The 24076-nt window shown below is 36.4% G+C and overlaps 3 protein-coding genes across 3 annotated transcripts; 2 read left to right on the top strand and 1 right to left on the bottom strand.

The window, feature by feature from the left end:
* Positions 1-4172: 4172 nt before the first annotated feature.
* Positions 4173-15006, bottom strand: LOC105230995 (N-acetyl-D-glucosamine kinase). The gene is made up of 5 exons (XM_011212060.4): positions 14826-15006; positions 13388-13477; positions 6379-6589; positions 5902-6127; positions 4173-4991 (listed from the first exon to the last, which is right to left on the bottom strand). The coding sequence occupies exons 2-5, from the start codon at positions 13411-13413 to the stop codon at positions 4372-4374; spliced, it is 1083 nt and encodes a 360-aa protein (XP_011210362.2). The 5' UTR covers positions 13414-13477; positions 14826-15006; the 3' UTR covers positions 4173-4371.
* A 1270-nt stretch (positions 15007-16276) lies between these two features.
* LOC105230996 (vesicle transport protein SEC20) lies at positions 16277-17760 on the top strand. The gene is made up of 2 exons (XM_011212063.4): positions 16277-16562; positions 16618-17760. The coding sequence occupies exons 1-2, from the start codon at positions 16482-16484 to the stop codon at positions 17221-17223; spliced, it is 687 nt and encodes a 228-aa protein (XP_011210365.2). The 5' UTR covers positions 16277-16481; the 3' UTR covers positions 17224-17760.
* Positions 17761-18059: 299 nt separating this feature from the next.
* On the top strand, positions 18060-19646 carry LOC105230994 (THO complex subunit 3). Its single transcript, XM_011212059.4, has 5 exons — positions 18060-18403; positions 18494-18589; positions 18662-18946; positions 19011-19164; positions 19227-19646. Exons 1-5 carry the CDS (start codon positions 18314-18316, stop codon positions 19565-19567), a joined length of 966 nt encoding a protein of 321 aa, XP_011210361.1. The 5' UTR covers positions 18060-18313; the 3' UTR covers positions 19568-19646.
* Positions 19647-24076: the final 4430 nt, after the last annotated feature.

Here is a 24076-nt window from a genome sequence, read left to right as displayed (position 1 = left end):
GTAAATTATTTTTTCCCTTTTGCTAGTTTGACTTTCGTTTCCGTTGGGCTTCATCCTCCTTCCTTTTCCTGTCATTTTCAAAGGCTTCTGCATTAGTCTATTTCTAGTATTAAATCATTTGAATTTGAAATTTCTCATACACACATGGGCACGAACGTACGTATGGACAGTGACAACACTGACTTTAAAAAGACAACGAGTAGCGATAAAGAATGACGCATACGGAAGACTGTGGAAAAAAACATAGTCAGCCGACACGCTAACGAGCACTGAACAGGTGAAATATCAAACTTTTATTAAATATAATAACGAAGTTTTTTAAAATAAACTTTCCACTTAATAAAATAAAACTTAATAAATAAAAAACAAACTCATAAATTGTGGACTCGACCGGAGAAATTGTGAATAAAATTTTAAATGGTGTTTCAAGTTTTTTACAACATTTAATCGTACGCTGTATTAGTCATCGCCGACAAACACAGTTCAATACACAAACAAATTTCGAGTGACGATAAGTGATAAATAGCGTTGCTAACAACAAGCAAATTACAAACGTCTTCGAACGCCAAAATATGAAAACATTTGCGAACGTCGATAAACGCTAGTGAACAAAATTATCTTATTCCAAAATATATATAGAAAGCGTCTCTAAAAGCTCTTCGAATTTCATAATTTTCAAATACAACCCTGGAAAGCTCGACAAGCGTCATCAAACGCTCGGGCGTAGTTAACGAATCAACATTTTGAAATTAACGGCCAGAAAGCATTAATTCTTGTGAAATAAAAATCCAACAATGAGGTGTTAGCAAGTAGTAGCAAGCACAAAATACGGGAATAAAAGTTGATCATGTGGAGGTGAAACCCCAATTGCTAAACGAGTGCGGTAAACGAAAGAAGTAAAGTGCGAGTGAAGCGAAGAAGTAATTACATACTAGTAAAGCAGCGAAGTGAAGTAAGAACAATAGAAACCAATAATTTACACCGACCGTCAATTTGAAACCAAAGAAAATTGTATACGTTGAACGCGGAAAGCAGAAAACCATAATATAAGATCGACATATTTATTTTATTAATTACTTTTGACATTTCTACTAGTTTGTTTCGAACTATTTTTTGTTACTGTAAAACTTTTTGAATAGTCCATAATTATTGTTAAAGATACATTCATATTTATAAGTGAATATTTTGAATTGTAACAGTGCATTGCGAAAACGGATAGACAAGCTTCGCTGGTGTTGTAAAACTGCTGTAAAAATTTCATATTCAGTATTCAGACGCACAACTGTATTAGATAAAGTCAATATGAATGTGGAACCAGAAGGGCTTGAATTCGCAAAAATGAATAATGTTCAACACGAGGCGGAAGAAAGAGAAATCGAGCTACTAAATGAGTTTCAGGAGATATGTTCGAGGGCAGGGGAAAATACCGATAACGCAGTTATTAAAGAATTAATAAATAGCTATAAACCACAATATATTGAAAAATTTCCATATGAAATGAAGATCGTTTTAAGCGATGAAGTACCGGTATGCCAAAGTCCACGAACACTGTCTTTAGAAGACAAAAATTTCGTAAACCAACAAGTGGAAAATTGGCTAGAAGCTGACATTATACAGCCAAGTTCTTCAAATTATGCATCACCAGTTGTTATAGTAAAACGATCGGTTACGAAACGGTTATGTTGCGACTACAGGTTGTTAAACAAGAAAATCGTTCAGGATGACTTTCCCTTGATCACTATGTGGGACAGTTTCGACATGTTGAACAAAGCAAAAATTTTTACAAAATTGGTTTTGGAAGATGGAGAATGTCATGTGCCTATAGCTGAAGATTCGAGAAAATATACAGCATTCGTTACTCAAGATGGACATTACGAATTTAAATACGTACCATTCGGTATACGTAACTCACGAGAAGTTTTTTCTAGATTTTTAAATCATGTTTTCGGAGGCCTTATAAAAGATGAAACGATTGGTATACATATGACCGACATCATTATTCCAACCAAAGACATCGATGAAGGGATAATGAAATTGAGACAAGTTTTAGAAGTAGCTTCACGAAACGGTGTGCGTATTAAATGGGAAAAATGTGAATTTTTACAGCTAAAAATTAAAATTTTTGGATATGAATGGTATTAAAAAAAGAATCAGTCAACACGCGGATGAGCACTGAGGAGATTATATAGCAAACATTTGTTAAAATAAAATATCGTACTTTGTTTTTAATAAACTTTGTCAACTTAATAAAATAAAACTTAATAAATAAAACACGAACCCATGTAAATACAACAAATTTGTAGAATATTGACTGGTTATTGTATGCAAGGCGAAGAGATATTTTGGAATGATGGGTCTAATGATTGAATCCGTTTTGGTCGAAAAACTCACCGACTCAATCGAAGCAAACTACCTTGAAATCATTGCAACCGTATCGAAAACAAATTTGTCTGTGAAGACGAGCACACTTACTGACTCGATACAATACATTGCGTTGCTAATAGATGGTGCTAATTTCCAAATCAATGAAACCGCAAAATCGAGAATATTTGTTCGAAATCTATCCATGAATGAATGATTAATAACGAGGAATGCACCGCGACCTTAGGTCTATTCTGCCCTCTCCTAAATCACAAAGACTCACCTAGCACAGGCACAACGATAAAGTGAAATATTCTGTTGGGTCCTAGCGAATCGCGGTGATCTACATATATTCTTCTTTATTAATTACGTAAGTATAGTCGAGTTTACAACAGCGCGTCACTCGTCTTCCTTTTTGCTGTTTGGCGCCAGTTGAAGATTCCAAGTATAGCCAGGTCCTTCTTCACCTGGTCTTTCCAACGAAGTGGGGCCCTCTCTCTGGTGGTGCTGTGTCGAATACTTTTAGAGCTGGAGTGTTTTCACCTATCGGGCGACATGACCTGGCCAGCGTTCTCTGTCCCCCCCTGTCTCCTTAATTCGCTGAACTATGTCAAGGTCGTACGTCACATTGTTCCATCTTCTGAGGTATTCGACGTTGCCAATGAGCAAAGGAACATAAATCTTCCGCAGAACTTTTTTTTCGAAAATTCGTAACGCTGACTCATTAGCTGTTGTCATCCTCCATGCCTCCGTACCATAAAGAAGGACGGGAATGATGAAGGACCTGTAGAATTTGGTCTTTGTTCATCGAGAGAAGACTTTACTTCTTTCACAAAGAACACTCGATAGAACCTTATATGTGCTGTTGAAGAGGCCTATCCCACGATAGTTGGCGCATATTGTGAAGAGTCCCTTTTTGTGGATTGGCCAGAGCACACTTAAATTTCAATCGTCGGACATGCTTTCGTCCGACCATATTCTACAAAGAAGCTGATGCATGCTCTTTATCAGTTCTTCGCCGCCGTATTTGATAGGCCTCCACCGCTTTGTTATTCTTCAGATGGGTAATTGCTATTCGAAGATCTTCATGGTCGGGCAATGGAAAGTCCGCTCCATCGTCATCAATTGGGGAATCGGGTTCACCATCTCCTATTGTGTAATGCTTTCACTGCCATTCAGCAGATTGGAGAAGTGGTACAAAATAACAAAACGCTTAATATTATACAATGTTCCAACCGGCAGTTAACCGCAGGCTGTTGAGTAGATTACCTCACACATCTACTAGATTTAGTAACCTCTTTAGTTGAAAATGAGAAGCTTCGTCCTTTATAACACTTACCAACTGAGGTTAATAATTTACATTAACCGCTGCCTTAGCGTAGTACTTCAAGAGTTCGTAGCCAGATCAGAAAGTTTAATATCATTTGTCCCTAGACAGTTCTTACTATAAAAACCCAAAATCCAACAGAATTCGTACAAACTTTTGGTATTATGACAAATAGCATGATAAATTCAATCAAAACATAACATAAATTTCACACTGTGCATCGCTAATGTAAATACTCGTAAATACTACAAGTGCACTTCCGCGACCAGCGAGCGTTATCAGACTGCTTATGAGCTCATATTAATGCATTGTTGTTGTGGAGTTTAGTGCTGCTTATCAGAAAAATATAGCAGCCGGAGGCATGACGTACTAACCTTGACTTTTACAAATTCAGTGTTAAGTGTGGCGTCGCCGCGTGAAAACTCGAACAGCTGACGAAGTGACGTTGATTGACACGAATAAAATTGATTTTGATAAAAAGCGATTAACGATTTGTATATTTGTTTATTTATTAAACTAAGACTACAACTACACGTAGTAAATTTTGTAACTGCCTATACAAGCATGTAAGTATATGGTATGTATGTGTACGGACTAACCTATGGAATTTGAAGCGACTCGAAATTACTCGGTATTCTTAACTTATAGCATTGATACTACTGTACTGTGTTCCAGACTCGACTCTAGGCATGCACCGAAACACTTTCCGTCGATGGAACACACTGTCCGCCATTACTGTGTCCATTTGTTGTCTTTTGCTTCGTGCGATAGTGATACATGACATCGAAGTTGTCCAGATAATTGCGCGGCAGTCGATAGTTGATAGCGTCAGCGGCCAAATAACAGGCGCCATATGCCATACTCTTCGTTATGGTGACCAATTTCAGGTTGAACGGCACGTCATGTTTGCTCATTTCATGCTCGAAACCGTCCTTCAACAAATGCCAACTATGCCATACGGAGCCCACACACACCACGCTCAGGTCACCAGTTTTGACTAGTTCATCTTGTACTTTGGGCGTCAATGCCGCTATGCTGCGCGCTACACACGCGCCAGAATCGTTGAATATGGATTTGGCGAGCTCGTCATCTTGATCGGCTGCGTGTGCGATCTTCTTGCAGAGGCTCGCAAAGAATGGCTTATCAAAGTTGGCATAACAGTGTGGCAGTAGGTCGAAGCGTGTGTCGACATTGAAGTGTTGCTTGATAACTTCCCAGAGGCGTTCGATGGGGTAAGGTGACTTTCTCAGATTGTCCATGTCGTCGAAAACAATTTTCATGGCTCGATGTGCGATGTAGAAGGCTAGCAAAGGAGGAAAATGGAGGAAATTATTATTTAAGGATGGAATAGAGAAAGCAGGCTTCAAGTAATGAATGATGTGACAGAGATAGACGTGATTAAAAGTGTGAAACCATTCCGTAGAAAATTAGATTTCTGTAATCGAAACAGATCTGGATTTATATACTGTGAAAATGTTATTGGTAACCCCTACATCTGTCTGACTAAAAGAAAAAGAATTGATCATTTATTGTTATAAACGAGCCCGATACACTTTGGCTGAAGGCCCGAATGTAAAGTTTTTTGTCAAAGTGATGTTTCTCCGATGTCAACCAAAGCCTTGTGCGATTTAGGTCCAACTTGAAGGGATGTTATTCGATAATTGTATGGTTTTATAAGCCTTATAACGTTTCTCTCGATTTTATAAGGACGTCAAAGACCTTTTTTGATCCGAGATATTTGAGAAAAAATTATGTATGTCAGACCTGCTGTCTTTTAACTGGCTATGAAAATCTAACAGCATTCTAATATCAGGAATTTCTTTAAAGTCGAAGTAATATTACTTTATGCTAATACTAGATATCATTGACAGTTGTTGATTAGGAGGAACCTGAGCTATGAGTTTGGAGGGGCAACCCTCATCAAGTTATTCTTATTAAAGAATCCCTACAAATCTAATTCGATCCGAAGGAACTGAACCAATAATTGAAGACAGCGCATGTCTCATGGAACCTGAGCTATGAGTTGCCCTCCCAAACTATTCTCTAATAAGAATAACTTGATCCCAATAAAAATCTTATTATCGACACATTTTATAAGAGCCTTGTTCATTTAGTCGATGGCTTAGACTGGGCATAAAGTCTTGAAAGTCTTAGGAAGTTTACAAGATTTATCCAAAAGTTTTAAGGCACTTAGAATAACATTCTATACTCACCACTGCCCTCATCGCCCATAAAGTGTCCCCAACCACCGCAAGTATATGTGCTGCCATCTGGATTCCGTAACAGAGCATTCGAACCCGTCCCACTAATCACGACCATACCACCAATCGGTGAAGCGGTGAAAACACTGCCCATGGTGTCGCTACAAACCACGTAACTCTCAGCAATACCAGGGAAAGTCTTGAACATCTCCTTTTTAAGGTCTTCATTTGTGGCTTCCTGTTGGACAAAAGAAAAAATTTTAAATTTAACTGTGATCAAGGTCAAGCATTATTTCATTCATAAACTCTGTATTACAAATGAGCAACTAAGCTGACGACGCACGCTTGCGGTAACCTTGAAAACGATGAATTGAATATATTCGCTTTTTTTTTGCTAATCACACGGTATTAAATGCAAACAAACGAGATTAAGCGGATCGCCAAATCAGAAATGCTAATTTATTCATAACTGTATTTTATGCCGCTCACCTGTTCGCAGCCGCTGAGACTCAAACCCAAACTGGTTAGGCGCACCTCGGGCGCAATGCAAGCTTCTTCTTTGGCGCGCTCCACCATATCGGCTATTCTGCGCGCTACTTCCGGTATTCCAACCATCCAATGGTTCGTGCCGAGACCGGAGGTTAGCGCAAGCGATTTCCCACTCTCATCGCAGATAACCAAACGCGAATGTGTGGCACCACTGTAATGAAATGAGCATAAAATTGTTGGAAAATGTGCTGAAACTCAAAATAAAATTTATAAAATTAAACTACTAATGGATATTTACTGAATTTATTTTTTATTGACACTTTACGGCCTGCCATTCAACCATTTTTTAAAAACTGTGAAGCAGATGAACTAACCTGAACACGCACCAACCTACAAATACTTAGATCTCGAAAAAGAGGGTGTCTACATGCCTCTGGTCACTATTCAATAGCCGAACATACTAGTATTATAAATTTAGCTGAGTCTCGGTAAGGTCCATCCCTGACTTGCGCAACAAGTAGGCAAATGTGGCATGAATAAAACAAGGGTCGCACATACCGACTATTAAAACTCAAAAGGAATGGTGTAAGAATTCTATTCGGGGATGCAAATAGATCGTTGTCTAATTGGCGGGACTTGACAACACTTAGAAGAAGAGGAGACAGTAAAACATCTTCTATTCTACATTTGTTCGCAACAGTTTTGCAACCTTCAGTAAAGTCTCATATATTTTGATATAGTTTTTTAAGGTCCGATAAATTGTATCGAGGAATTATTGGTTTAAATACTGTGTACAGCTAATTCACCACTTTAGACCACTATCTCGTCATGCAGTCACGTCTGTAACGTCACGTTTACATGAGTGCCAGCTTTGCTACTCGTTAAAAACGTGTTTGTTAAGCTGAATTAAAGTAAAAATATTCCACTTTTCAGACAGATAAAACCTCTTAGCTTATCATGTCTGGCAGTTATCTTGAAACCCTCCATTCATTTGTGTCCTTAAACATTCCATTTATGAATATCTTTATACTCTAGCAACATGTTGACACAAAGTATAATAGTTTTGTTCAACTAACGGTTGTATGAATCACATAAAACTAATCGAAATAGAAATGGGGCGTAATCGAACCACTGCCAGGCCCACAAAACGCCATTTATCGAAAACATATAAAGTGCCATAACTACAAAGAACTAAAATTTGGCACGACAAATCACATTAAAGGGAGGCACCTTCGGTTTGAAAAATTTTTAAAAAGTGAGCCCCGCCCCCCAATAACTTTAATGTATGTATATATCTTCCAAACCAATAAAGCTATAGCGCCCAAATATTTACAGGACAAATTTTGTCAACCTTTCTTACGACAGTATGAAAATCAGCGCAATCAGATGGTAACTCTGCCTACTCTCCATATAGCGGTTTTCTTAAAAACAACTAAAAGTGCGATAGGTCAATAAATAAATGCATCAGAGACATTAAATTTTAAACTTCAGTTAGTACGAGAAGGCTTTATAGGCGTCGGTGTCAAAATTTAACAATGGCCGTGGCACCACCCACATTGAGGTAAAATCGCATATCTCGGGACCTGCTCGACCGATTTTGACCAAATTTGCTACCTAACAGTCTTCTGAAATTTTTATGTTACAGTACAAAAATGGGGGAAATCTGATTACAAACACGTATACTTCCCGCAGAACACAATATAAAATTCTATGTGTATCTGATTCTTTCACATTCCCGGACACAAATAAAGCACCAATTAAAATAAAGGGATAAGTCTTTGAATGAATAATGCCTTCGAAGTGTGAAATCTTATGACCATAACTTTTCCAAATCGAACCGAAACGGTTCAAGCTCCTACGTACCGAATATGTAAACCAGTACCTATAGTTGGCTTTAGATCGAAAATAAAGCGTGTGTTATTTATAACAGTCTATATTTGTGCCTAAAATGAATAAAATTGAGCGAAAACATGACCCAGCCTCCATATAACTAATATCAAGGTGTTCGAAAATCGGGCTGACTTTACTCCAAATAGATTGGTGATGGTATGTTAAGTACCTTAATGAAACCCAGGGAAAATTGTATGTATGTTCAAGATTTCGTTGAACAATGAAGTGGAACTTTTTCGTTACATTGCCAACACCAAAAGCTATTTAGCCGACTATGATTCTTGCAAGTTGCAGAAGTATAAAATGAACGGTTACACCCGAATTTAGTCTTTCCTCACTTGTTGTAATATACTATCAACAATATGGGCACTGTATTGCGGTAGCTACTGTTATGTACATATGTAAGTAACTAGTTGCTTTTTGATAATTATCTTATTCACATGAGGGGCCTGCCCAAACATTTCAATTGAACTCTAATTGAAAAAAATAGGCGAGCTGTGCTGTTGCCGAGTAAAATCTTTGCCTTTGCCAATTAAGAGGCCGGTCAAGCGGCTAATGGCTTCTTTCATGTATGTATGTATATAAATATGTGTATATGTGGGCGCATGTAAGTCTAACTATATGTGAATTTATGGTTATATATATTTATTAAATGCTTGTAAGTCTATTTTTATGCAAATGTTTGTAATTGTCAATTATTGTAAGTGTCTAGTGTTGTGAGTGTCTATAAAAAGAACAATGCATCTAAATAAGTGTATCAGTATGCACATATGTATGTCTATGCATGTACATACATATGTAGATGCTGGAGTGCTTGTGAATGAGCGTGTAACTCGTGCGGTTAATTGAATTGATGAAGTATTATAGATGAATATGTCCTCCAATGAAAGTACAAGTGTACAAGAGCACATACATACATATATAAATGCTGTAGATATGTATTAAAACACATGTAGTTATTGGTCGCCTTTTTAATTGAGAGAATTCCGTATCAATCAACATTAATTGTGACGTACGCGGCAAATGCTTTAATTGAGCAACCAAAAAAGGTTAACGCGTATAATTTCACTCACTTAAATACAGTTGCTTTGTTGTTTTTTATAATTTTTTTTTACCATAAATTTAAATTTGAGTTTTAAAAATTGTGTTGAAATTTAGTGAAAATTAAATAAAACGAAAAATTAATTTTTTTTAATATACACCACAAATGTGTTATTACCAATATTTTCTTATACTCTCGTTAGTTATGACTGACTTTTAACAGAAAATATCGTTTAATCTGTGATATGTGTCTAAATACAAAAATAATGTTTTCCCGATAATAATATGTCTTTATATCAAAAATTAGTCAAATCTGGCCAATAATTCCATTAGCCCCCATTTTCAAATATAAAGGTTTTCACTTTATAACGGGTGATCAAAGTGAAAGTACTTTTTAATTTTTTTTTGAAAGATTAGGCGTGAGTCATGTTAAGCTGTCATGATATTTTTCTTTAGAATCCGAACAAAGTCTACAAATCGTTCCACTTTATTTACGAAAATTCACGTTCATAATCGGCCATACTATTCACAAGACCATCACTCATCTCGAGACCCAGCATTCATTGTTGGCTGTTGTTCGATCGAATAGCACGCAGTGAAAAAGCCGTAGCTGCAACTCGGACTGACGTCTTAACAAAAAATCAGAAAACATCGTTTTGGTAATATGTCGAGACGCCAAAAATGGTTGAAATCGGGTCAACCCTATCTATAATATACCTAATATAAGAATTTTGAACAATCTATAAGATATCGTAGCAAAGATGAGATTTCCAACTTTCCACCTGACACTACACTGTATGTGTTAAGGATTTTTTTTAGATATGTGGTTTTCAAGAAGAAGTAAAACATAATTTAATGTTATGGCCAAGAAGTTATCTTTATTATAAATAACGGGTGGGCCATATAAAATTTTAAATTTAAAAAGTCAATAAAAAAAACGGCTTGATATTTTTCAAAGGTCTAACATTTATTTAAAAGGTTGTTTTATGAAATTTATTTGTGGAAAACAATTTCGGACAAATGACCACCACGGCTGAGTTTACAGTAGCTTATCCGATTCACCCAATTTTGGAGTACTTTCTCGATGGTTTCAGGCCTTATGGCAGCTACAGCAGCTTGAATCTCGTACTTTAGATCTTGAATTGTTTCTGGATGGTTGGCGTAACATTTATCTTTAACAGCTCCCCACAGAAAATAGTCCAACGGAGTTAAATCGCAGCTTCTGGGAGGCCAATTCACATCACCTCTTTTGCTGATTATGCGATTTTCGAAGATAGGGCGTAAAAGATTGAGTGTAGCGTTTGCTGTATGGCACGTAGCGCCGTCCTGCTGGAACCAAATGTTGTCCAAGTCTTCCTCTTCAATTTTCTTGAAGAAAAAGTCGGTTAACATAGCGCGATATCGCTCACCATAGATGGTTACGGCGGTTCCTTCTTTATTTTCGAAGAAAAATGGGCCGATGATTCCACCAGACCAAAATCCGCACCATACAGTGATTCGTGTTGGGTACATTGGCTTCTCGACGATTACGTGCGGATTTTCTGTGCTCCAAATGCGACAATTCTGCTTGTTAGCGTAACCATCGAGGTGGAAATGAGCCTCGTCCGAAAAGATGATTTTTCGGTAAAATTGAAAAAAGTTTTCAATATTTTCCAGTTTTCTTCTAGTAAATAGCGACCCATTTCGTTATTTTTAGACTTTTTACTGAATATCTGTCACTTTCCGAATGGTATTTGACGTTTCCAATGTCGAAATATAGATAATTCAAATTTAAAACGTTAGATGGCCCACCCTTTATAAGAAATTAGCTAAACCTGTTTCCTTAAATATAATGTGACTTTATCGCTGAATATGAATAAAATGGACCATATCGCTAACATATTGATTTACGATTCTGTGGTTTTTTCTCACATACCCAATACATTAAACTTAACCCCTTTTATGAAATTTATATCACATACATATCGCTCATTTGCTGCAAGACCGGCATAAATCAAAAAACGTGATTTTTGAGTTAATGATGCAGAATTGTTCGTTATATCATACTTCATGTTGAGTGAAAAATTCATATGAATGCCTCTTATATGCTTCGCTTGAGAAGAAGTGTAAGGTTGGAGTCGCCGTGTAAGGTTGTAGTCAGTTGAAAACTTTAAACGCGTTTTCTGGCGAATCGATTTTTTTGACTTATGCCGGTCTTGCAGCAAATGAGCGATATATTGTATTTCCCTGCCATTTTTTTATTTCCTTATCTTATGTTATTGCGCTTTATTTTCTATTTTTGCAGAAATAAAAACTGTATGACGCATTTGCCAGAGCTATGTTTTGTGGCAATAGCGTTCAAATGCCCACTTGCCTTAAATTGAAATCCCACTCAGAACCCATTTAAGCTCACAGCTACATACATATATAATTTAAGTGCATTTTTGTTGTAATCTATTATTATTTATTTCGATTGCGACGACTCACTTAGTATATACAATAGAAGGTAAATGCAATAAACAACAACAAGTTCAACCATAGTTCAAAGTTGTAGTACAGTTAGTGATAAGAGATAGTAACTGACATTGCTGTGAGATACAGTAGGTGTCGAAAGTGTGAAAACAAGCTAGAAAAAACTGTCGAATACCACTAAATTCATAGCGACTTTAATATTGTATTTTATGGCGTCAAAATTTCGACTGTCAATAACTCTAAGATTTTAGGTGCGACACTCGACCACCTGCCAAAGTACGGAGCCGCAAAAAAATCCTCACGTCGCTAGACGACAGCACATGCGGAAAAGAAGCGTTGTTGGCAACATACAAGGCAATCGGTCCTTAACTACGCCGCACTAATGTGGTCGCCTGGATGCAGAGGAACGCAGACGAAGAAGCTTCAGGCATGTCAGAACACTGCACTACGGACTATAACGGGATACCTCTTGATGTCTCTTATCGAACATTTGCACAGTGAGACCCTAATGGTCCCCTTTAAAAACTCTGAACTCCTCTCCAAGCAGTTTCTTCTGTGGTGTTTTAGTAGAAATTATTCCTGCAGTCACCTGCTTGCTGCGGAACCCATTCTTAGGAACATCAAGAGGTCCTTCTGACAATACGCCGACCAAACTACGGACGCAACTAACTTCAGACCCTTGTGAAGCTTCGTTCTGGATATTGTAGCAGATTAAACTGTACTTTTGCAGAATCGACACCGACATATTAACCATATGTCCAGCATGCAACGAGTCTCCGCATGACTCTAACCACCACTTTGCATTCCCGGCTAACTCTACACATCTGACACCCCTTTCCCTATGGTCCGACCCCGTACAAAGTATACACATATTGTATAAAATGATATAGTAAATCATAGTCAATAAAAAACTCTCGTTGTTCTTTATTTTATGTGACGATATGTAGCTGATGTAATAAGTACATATGGTCACACATAATATTATTTTCCTACATGTTTTTGTTATCTAGTCAACTGATGGCTGTTTTCATACGAACCACTTGTTTCGATAAAATACCAACATGAATAATTGCTGTTATTGCTGTCAATTATTGTCTGAAATAATTATTATAATAAAGTGACAAATACAACATAAATCGATCGCTAGGATTTCATACGCGATATTCGCAAATATTTACATACATACACAAGCGTACAAGAGAAATGTTTGTATCGTCTGCAAAAAGAATTTTGAGTGAAAAATCTGTTAGGTAGGTGTAACTACTTCTACTGCTTATATATGGTACTTACATACGTATGTATGTATATGTACATACATACATATTTTGTTATTATTTTTATACTTTCATAATAATTTTCGGGGAATTTTCTACTTATCGCTTGTATATTTTTATACCCTAGCAACATTTTTCTTACAAGGCAACGACAAACTCACTGAACAAAAATTTCAAATCGGATCACATTAGTATTGCAATACAAACTGAACGATCAATATCAAGATGGGAGTTTCGGTTATGTTAACCAGAACTTAACTGACAGCGGGCTGCTAATCAGTCATTGAAAAAACACTACTTAATACTCAATTTATAAATACATAAATACTTTATTTCAAATCGTTTATACTCACCCTTCAACTCCACCGAAATATTTCATTTTTCTCCAAAAAATTAATTAGTAATTCACAAATTTCCGAATATCAAGACTCCACGTTCAACAACTACCGAAGAAACGAAAAAATACTTTTTAGTAATAAAATTGCAGTAATTTCATACAGATCCCAATAAAAATATTTAGTTGTTGTTTCCATGTTATTGACGTTGGTATAAATGTGTTGAAATTATTGGGTTTCACAAAAGACAATAACAAAATACAAACCATACATTTATTTTATTCTTTATTCATGTTCGTTCTTGTAATTTAAGCAGTTAAAAGTATCGCTTTTGCAAGAATGGCATTACATTAGTCACTAACAAATAAAAAACACCTTTTAAAATATGTAAAAACAAAAAAAAAAGTGTATGATTTGCACTGTGCATGCGATCAACTGGTGGTTGCAACCAAATACTCCCAAATATTCAAACCAACTTACGCGGAAAAATTTGTGGGCATTTTTTGTTTATTAAAAAATTTGTTTATTACAAAAAATATGCCATTACACTTATAAAACTCGTGTACATACTCTTACGAAATAACACTTTTGTATTATTGACCTAGTAAAAACACTTATGTCTCCTTCACTTTCAACAAATTTTGCAATCTTTTTGTATAAGTAATCATGTTTTTTCCTATTGGCGACTTGAACTTTCGCTCTTAATTGAAAAGCGAAGGTCAGCGAACTGTGCGTACATACCACATATACATACATTCGTAATAGTTTACATATGTACGTACGTGCACTAGTGCCATTTCAATGTGCCACTGCCATTCACCTCTTGCTTTGGACCATGCGAACAAGCCGATTGGCTGCGGAAAAATGGCGGTTAACGAGTTGGCAATTCATTGCAATCTAAGCGCAATTGATTTCCTGAAGCTTTGACATGCTGAAGGTTCAACACTTTTAAATCTAAACCTTTATTTGTTTATCTTTTATACCATATGTATAAAGCAGGCATTTTTGACCAACTTTATTTTTAAATACTTATATTTCTAGTGATTTTAAGTAATTGGTTAAAAAAGTCGTTGAATTTTTGATTTTTCACTGCAACTTCGTTGTTTCAAAAATAAAACCGACAAATATTTTACACTTTTAGTCGTTGCTGTTCTATTTCCTTTTGTTTTGTTACATCTTTCGCGCAACGAGTAGGTGCTACCAACATTTGGTAAATTGTCTGTAACACAGCTTTGTTGGGTCTTTGCATTGCACATTGCCACGTCAATTAGTTATTGCACTTTTATTTTGTTGTTTATATATAAATAAGCGTACAACTTTTAATTCATAAAAAAACGTTTTTAGTCACTTCTACAAAGTATCTTAACAGCATTGCACTTTACAAGTATATGCATACAACAACAAGCGTGAAAACACAAGTAGAATAGGCAAAGAATGTAGAAAATATTTTCAATACCTAGTGCAGGTATGCCCCCTTTGGTTATGTAGATATGTGCCGTCAACGTCAAAGCGAACAGCTGCTCAGCAAAAATTTGTTTAATTTCGACTTGACAAGTGCGCCAACACCACCCTTCCGTACGCGTTGAAGTGAATGCACGAAATGATGGAGTCCGATTCGAATGCTGAAAATCGGTCGATGCATGCATGTACAGAATTAACAAGAAAGCATAAAGAGCAAAACAGCGCTCAGTGATATTCGGCGAAGTAAAAAGCTAAGCGCTCACAAAACAAATACGAATTGCAAAAATTATGCGACCGCTCGCAATAATCCCGGCGGTATCGTGGTTATCGTGGTTTGTGCTACCATCGTTACTGACGGCTATATTAGCGCTGCTGATAAGCGTGCACGTTTGATAAGATACCTAATAAGAAATGGCAGGTGCGATGGAAGATTAGAAAGTGAATGGCGCAGTTAGTGTCACTTATAATTTGTTTGCCTGTTGTTGTAGTTTTACTAAAATTCAAAGTAGATAATAAATAATAGAAAGTGTACTGATTGTAATTACCTAATTTTTATACCCTGTATAGGGTATATTCAGTTTTCCATGATGTTTATAACAGCTCATAATCGGAAAGCTCCAATAACTGAACAAATTTCATACACACAGGTTTACATTGATCTCACAAATACATAAAAGCTATTACTATTGATTTCATATATGAAACTTAATAAAAAGTTTAAATTAAATATGTCAAAAATATCCACAGAATGTCTACTTACAGGTGTAGCGCTCAGTTTAGTCGTTATAAATGTTTACTTTTCAGTACGAGTATATACATACATACATAGGTAAAATGAAACTAAATTACGAACGGGGAACTCAACAAGCGCCAAAAAGCTTTTTGTGCGGTGAGAGAGAATGTATAAAAGGTAAATACATGCATGCGAGCGTTGGTATTTAGATTTTATTTGTATCTCTGGTATGCCGAGTAATCACTTTTGTTTTGATTATACCTTCTGCAAGTTTAGTTTTTGCTTCTTTTATGAAGGCTGCACATGCATGTATGTTTCCTGTCTATGTTAGTATACAACACATGTCTTAATACATCATTATGTATATGCATACACCGATATGTATTGGTATAATATAAACGGTTTACTCGCATAGACAATATTAGAAAAGATAGACCGCATTTGGATTAAACTTTGCATTTCTACTGATGCTAAGCCGAAACTGATCTGAAAAATCGTTACAGTAATTGCCTTGACGGAAATGAGACATTTTGTTGTCATTAAATAACCCTAAAATCATGCTAGAGTTTATATATACATACATATGTATGTAGTTTCGAAAGTAGAAAATTTCAATGTGAAAATAACTATATATTTACATATATAGTACATTTTAAAATTCACTTAGACATAAATTATTAAACTTGCTAAAATAATATATTACGTTAATCAAATAAAATATCAAAAACGAAAACCAGTATTTTGGCCAGTACAAATTCCCGCTGTGGCACAACACTGTAACTATTCTGAATGCCACACTAATTTCCAAGAAGAAGAAGAAATAGCAAAAGTTCTTACGTTTTATTATTTATTGTCTGCGTCAAATAATAGTAATTTAGATAGTAAAATAAATCAACAAGCACACACAGTTTAATTGAAATGGATATTCAAAAGTATACATTGCAGTCAATACGACAAGATTTGATTGATAACAATCTGCAGGTCAAAGCAATAATACAGGTATGTTTGGTCAAAGTACGCCGCTATTGAATTTGTTAACAAGTATGTTTTTAAGGATATATTAACTTATCGTGGCAGTATTCACGAATTGGAAGCGCTAAATGAAGCTGGCCGTGCTAAATTGGCGGCCTTGCGTAAAAGTATACAACACCTCGATGACTGGGCGAAAGATACTGGCGATGCCGAGTTGTGCAAGGAGGTGGACTCGCACAGAGATCAATTTTCCAAGACATTGCAAGCATTTCGTAAAGCGAATATTTCGACACGCATAGAAATCGAAAAGGCTAATCGAGAGGAGCTAATGGCTATAACGGGTGAAAGTGATTTACGGCAAAGAACAACTGGTGCGGGTTCACGTCATAATCGTGGTAGCTTAGTATCACAGGAGAACAATGTAACAGAGAAAATGCTAGCCATATCACGACACCTGTCTGAAACAACCCAAAAGAGCGCTATTACATTGGAAAACTTGGTGGCGTCATCGCAAAATGTAGAAGCGACACGTGATGAACTACAAAACACAGCCGGTTCGATTTCGCAGTCTGGAAAGCTTTTAAAGAAATATGGACGTCGTGAGTGTACGGATAAGATGTTGCTTTTCTTCGCGTTTGCATTTTTTCTAGCTTGTGTCCTTTATATTGTGCAAAAACGTTTGTTTTAGACGTGAGAAATGATTGGTAGCCCCGATGGCAATTGGCAAAATGCATGCGAACTATTTGTTTAGGGAAATTACATTTAAGGCAATGTATAGTAAAGGTTATACTCGTAATTTAACAGGAGGAAGGTATTCTAAAGGGATGAGAATATAACTTAGTAATTTAATATAATTTATATACTCTTTCTTTACACATATATATGTAACTATATTAAACAAATGCAGAATATGACGTACGCAGCAGATGTACACATTTACGCTTAATTTAGCTAATTTTAACTAGTTCTTACTGTAGCCATATTTAAAACTTACGCGATTTTTTATTATTCTTTTGTCACTATTTGTTTAAAAATTTTGTGAAAATTTAATATGTAAAATATTACAAAATGCCAATAGATTTATACAAAAAACAAATGCACATAAAAAGCAAAACACAATTCAGTAATAAAATGAGACAACTAAAAGTATGATTATAAAAAATAGTCCGCATATATCCAAACAAATAATTTAAAAAAATAAAAGATCTTGTTAATCTGTAATGTACACGCTAAACTTACTGTGTTTGATAGTTTTATTAATAACTACAGATTCATAAATTATGATACTATCTGTATTGATTAGAATGATGCAAATTCTGGTCAGTTTCAGTTCCTTAATTACAGGACTTAAGTAGATTTTCTCACCACGGACAAATGACTGCACGACAGTCGGGACACGGACAGGCGAGTGAACTGTTCCGGATTTTTAACCGTCCAAGGACTTTCAACTCGGCAGAATTCTGTCGCAACAACCGCATTGACCGAACTGCGTGTAAGCAAGCAATTAGGTTCCCATAACGAGTGCCTCAGGTTCTTCTATAATATTTCAATAATATCTCAATTAAACTTACGCACTTTTTCACAATCATGGCTGATGAATTAAATTTTCGCATATGATTGTGAATGTTTACTAGTCATAGTAAGAAGAAGCATACTGTCAAATTCTGTTTTGTTTACATCTAATGCGGCATTTTAGAAACAACTAAAAACAGCACTATTTTGATATAATTAGCTACATCCGAATTTTTTGTGAAAAAGTGACACAAATAGGCAAAAAAATGGGACAATCCAATATGTCTTTAGAGGATTTGAAAGCGTACTTCAAGACACATGGAAAAATTCGGGAGCAAAAGGCGCACACATCGAAGGTAATGCAAAGAGGAACATCTTTAAAAAATTTTAGGACGCCTTATAATTTATCAATATGCTAACTCTCATAATTGTTTTTTTCCAATAAGGTACATTCTGTAGGCTGGAGTTGTGATGGCAGACGTTTGGCTTCTGGTTCCTTTGACAAAACAGTAGCAGTATATACGCTTGAACGCGATCGTGTGGTATGTGTGTACTTAATTATACTGTACATAATATGTATGTTAGAATTTATCATACTTTATATTTTTATGTAGAGTAAAGAGAATACCTACCGTGGTCATACCGGTTCTGTGGATCAGCTTTGCTGGCATGCAACAAATGCAGATTTGCTCAGCACGGCCAGTGGTGATAAAACTGTGCGTATTTGGGACATACGCGCTGGCAAATGCTCCACCGTCACGAATACAAAAGGTGAAAATATAAATATCACATGGTCACCTGATGGCAAAACTATAGCAGTTGGTAATAAAGAAGACCTGGTGACATTCATTGATACGCGCACAAATAAAATACGCGCTGAGGAACAGTTTAACTTTGAGGTACGACGCGGCAATTACTTTGTTATTTCTGGTTTGTTTAGTAATTAACGCATTGCGCTTGCAGGTGAATGAAATTGCATGGAATAATACAAGTGATTTGTTTTTCTTGACAAACGGTATGGGTTGTGTGCACATCTTAAGCTATCCGAGTCTAGAATTGCAGCACGTGCTGAAGGCACATCCTGCTACTTGCATTTGCATTGAATTTGATCCCACTGGTAATATTGCAATTTAAAAAACTAAGCTTACAAATGCAATACATTTCTTCCTTTTGTGACAGGTAAATACTTCGCTACCGGTTCAGCAGATGCGCTCGTTTCACTTTGGGATGCAAACGAATTAGCCTGTTTGCGCGTGCTATCACGCCTAGATTGGCCGGTACGCACGATTTCCTTTAGTCACGACGGTAAACTATTGGCATCGGCTAGCGAGGATTTGCTCATCGATATAGCGCATACGGAGACAGGCGAGAAAGTGGCTGATGTCACAGTCGATGCAGCAACTTTCACTGTAGCATGGCATCCCAAGCAATATTTACTCGCATATGCGTGCGATGATAAAGACGGTAACGACCGAAGGCGTGAAGCGGGTAACCTCAAAGTTTTTGGGTTTTCGGAGTAATTGAAGTTATGAAAATGCAATGGAATAAATACTAATTTGTGAATTAGCAAATAAATACAGTTTACAGTTACAAATTAAATTACATTGTCGACTTAACCGTTTAATTGAAATTCGCCGCTTTCAATTAAAAATCGGCTTGTATTAAACCCGTTATAATTAAAGGCACACTTTCATTTCAGTTGGCAAATATCAGTGCTTGCGCTCAATTTACGCCCACTTTAAATAGGCGGAGTCGAAGTTAAAACTCAATCGTCTCATTACGAGCGTTTAACACGCAAACAAGCAATTTGTGTTCAATTGTTGGTAATGAGGTTATGTGCGACGTGTGTGTGTACATTAGGGTGTATTATTATTTTTAAGTTAATTGTTTTTTTTGCAAATGCTGCTGAAGTTTCAGATTGTGTCCCAAAATTTATACATGAAATGACCTGCACATTCAGAAACGTTTTGTTTACATTCTGTGTTGCTCATACGCCATGGTGTACTTTACGAATAGTACATTTGATTCATAATTTTAAACGCATTATAATATAACTAAAATATTAAATATAATATTATTATTAAAAAATCATTAAGACATTTTTTCTAGAGCGCAAATTTTTGTAATAGAATATCAAAGTTGTAGTTTTATTTGCTTTGGAGATAAAAAATTTAACGCGAAAGATCAAGAAATGCCATGATTAGACACGTTTTAAATTGAAAATAAAGAGCTTGTTTACGTCGGATACTTATGTTTAGTGCTAAAACTACAACTTCAAGGATCGTTTGCCAAAAAAGATAATTTGTGAAATAACTGTCACCCTTATGAATATACATACATATGTATATAAATATAAAGAACTAAATGTACATACATAAGTATATTCGAATACATGTTGGTGCAGCGAAAATCAAAGCAGTTGTAACGTGATTTTTTGGTTTTAAGTTTTAAAACATATTTAAGGAAGTTTAATTGTAAAAACTTGCAGTAATTGAACTGTAACTAGTACACCTTCTATCTGATTTAGGGTGAAAAGTGGAAAATATGCTAGTTTCAATTTCAAATATTTACCCATTTTATCTTTTCTGGTTATATGGATACGTACATATGTATGTGTGCATGGATATGTATGTGTACTTCCCAGTGAAATTACATGATTTTCAAATTGTTTAGACTCTTTAGTTATAGACTATTTTAACTTTTCTATTACAACTTTTTGTGTCCATTCCACATATCAGATTGTCAAACTTTCAATTGTTCGTTGGCCAGAGTGAAACTTAAATTGGAAGTGGTATTGGAAAATAATAGTTTTTTTTAGTTGGTCTGTATATGTTTGCATATGCATTCTTATGGCTTATACATAACATACAAACTTCCCCGGGAACATTGCTATGTACATATGTATATACATATGTAATTCCCACCTGCTTACCGCTCTGCCAACCAACATCGATCGCATTCGCATAGAGAACTTCGACTGCAGCGCCGAGTCTGCATTGCGACTGTTCCACTGAAGTGGTTGGCTGCTGCCATCAGTATCAATGTTCAGGTTAGTTATTTTATGTTTGTACAACTCTAGATGACAACGCTTTGAAATTGCTTTGCGCAACTTTTTTAAGTTTTGAGTACTGCATGGTTGTTTTTGTTGTTGGTTAGTAGCGAAATTCGTGTTGACAAGCTCACTATTGCTAAGTGGAAAGTTTAAGTAAGAAGACATGATGGCATGTTAAACGATGGACAAGAACATGAATGCTTGTATATTAAAGCTACTTGGCCACATTTTCAAAACTCAGTTTTTTTCTGGTTCATTAAAAATATATTGCTTGCGGTTGGCAGCGCAATCTAAATTGTGAAGTAATGTGTAATGTTCTGATTTCCTCAACGGTTCTTGTTCATACTCGTATTTTGATGCGATTTCTGGTAAGATTAAGAGGCTGTGGGATTTAATAATTTAGGTTAATGTGAAGGTTTGTTGACCAGCAAAGGTAATGAAATAGAAACTCTTGTCTTCTTCTTCTTTATTGGCGTAGACAACATCAGACGTTGTCATCGTCCATGCCTCTGTACCATATAGCAGGGTGGGGATGATGAGTGACTTGTAGAGTTTGGTCTTTGTTCGTCGAGAGGAAAGACTCACAAGGACAGGAACTTTCCAAGATATTTTCGGAATATTAGAACAATGGAACGATAATTAAGTTACACCATCTCTTGACAAACTTCTCGAATGTTGTTATAGACCCAATAGGTTATGATCGTTTATACTCTAAACTTTAAAATGTTTTATAGTAATACTCGTGTACTTACACCTTTCTTTGCCTTCGTTTACCGTGCGATTCTGTAACGTGAGACAGTCTCAAGTCTCTAAATTTGAGATTTTGAGTTAGAGACAATTTTTGAGACTTGAGCCGATTTTGCTATTCTGTAAGTGACAGTAACAAAATCTATTACATTTCATCATTCAGAGATGTTTTTACACTTGAATGGAAATAAATATGTCGATAACAAATATTAAATTTTCTATAACATCGTATTTGTGTTTGAGTTGCTTACAAAATATAAAAATACGACAATCGATTAATATCTATGATGATCTCTATTCAGTATATTCAAAATGGCAGACAAGAGCTCTTTGTAGTTTTGTGACTACCAGGTCTCAATATTTTGAGACTAACGCTAGAGACTGTTTAGTGAATAGTAACTAGTCTCAAATTGAGACTTTGCCTCAAAATGTCTCAAATAGAGACTAGAGACTGGTTACAGAATCCCGCTATTAATGACACTAAGAAGCAATAAATAAGGAAAAGGAGAGCATTAGGAAAGATAAATAATGAAAAACGCCTTATACCACCGACTATAAATGTCAAGATCTTCGGCTGGGTTTTCGACTTAAGCGAGAGCTATGCGGTCGAATCCAGAAAAAATCCGCCGAATTTTTCTTGGTCGTTACGGCCCAACTGCAAAAAAATAATAATAATAAGCATTTTATTCAGTGTGCCTGACCAGAATTAGTTCACAACACAGTTAATATAACAGCCAAACCCATCCCTCCCTTACGAAGCCCAAATCACCATTCCTCCCCACCCAAATCAAATCTATGAACCTTCATAATATGTAAAGCCACAGAACTTCTAACTTTAGAAATAAATTTCCCTTTGATTTACAAACTGAGTGAAATTTCCGGAAAAACGAGACTAATTTCAGAGAAAAATGGCGGCATACTTAGCTGCTCGTAATGTAAGGACTTGCAAGTTCACACACCCGCACAAGATTACCAAAGCACTAGAGAGAGTCGAACTCTTTACATTGGCAATAAATATGATAAAAGTTGTTAAGTTGTGGCAGCAAAAGTTCCACTATACAAAATTTACTGTCATTGATGTTGTTGCAGCTTAAACATTACGTCGTGTATTTGTGCGAAGACTTGTTTATTTCGCCATTGCCAAACTTGCACGAGCCCTGTCGCTGTTCCTTTAATGTCTTGTGGCGTGCGCCCAGTTGAGGGAGGTTTTTGACAGGCGAGGCGCGCTTTTAGGCGAAAGACCACGCCACGCAGACACTATCTCCTTAAAGTAGCTACCACTATCAGCCAGCCGAATGGACAGCCTGCAAGCATGCCAGCTTACCAAAAACACAACAGCAACAGCAAAAGCAAAACCAACGGGACAAGTGCGGAGCACTGGGCCTGTCAGCGAGACAAACATGCAGCCTCTGAGGCATACAGCCAGTCAGTCCATACACCGGCTGCGAGTGAGCCAACTATGCTCGGTACAATGACGCGAACGCGAGGTTGCATGTCGCCGTCATCCAGCGTGCAGCGAAAGTATTTGTGGGTGTGGCGGGCGCCTTGTCATTCACCGGCACAAAGATAGCACTGCTGGAATGTAGCAACAAGCAAAACATGAAAAAAGTTGCAGAAAGTTGTTGAAATTGCATGGCATCTAGTGGTGCCCATTGCCTTAGTGTCATTGTTAGCCAGGCGCGGGGATGTGTTGCACGCGCCGTTTGTTGCGTTGGTTGAGTACACCGTGGCTGTTATTGTCAAGTTTGATTCATGCTTGTAAGCGTGTATGTGTGTCTTCGTAGAATATCTTTTACTTTGTGTGCTCAGATTCAAGTTGATGCATCCATTTGGTTTCGTTTTGCAACGTGCATAAATACAATAAAAGAGGCAAAAAAAAGAGATAACAAACGAGAAAGTGAAGTGAGCAGAAGGCATAAATTTGGTGGCTTGCATAGAACTTGTACACCGTTCAACAAAAATACGAGGACTACTTGAGAAGTCTGCGACTTTTGGTGCAAGGCACATTGAAGAGTCTATTAAAAATAAAATATATATACATATGTATATTATCAGTGTGACGGGCTAGATCTGTATATACACGAAAATTTCACACTCGTCCTTTTCTCCTCATAAAGTCGCACAAAAACCAAACTCTATAAGTCACTCATAATTCCCGTCCTGCTTTATGGTGCAGAGGCCTGGACGATGTCAACAACAGATGAGTCGACGTTGCGAGTTTTCGAGAGAA

Source organism: Bactrocera dorsalis, chromosome 2 (assembly GCF_023373825.1).
Source record: "Bactrocera dorsalis isolate Fly_Bdor chromosome 2, ASM2337382v1, whole genome shotgun sequence".
Taxonomy (NCBI): Eukaryota; Metazoa; Arthropoda; class Insecta; order Diptera; family Tephritidae; genus Bactrocera; species Bactrocera dorsalis.
This window is presented reverse-complemented; position numbering and strand designations above follow the sequence as displayed.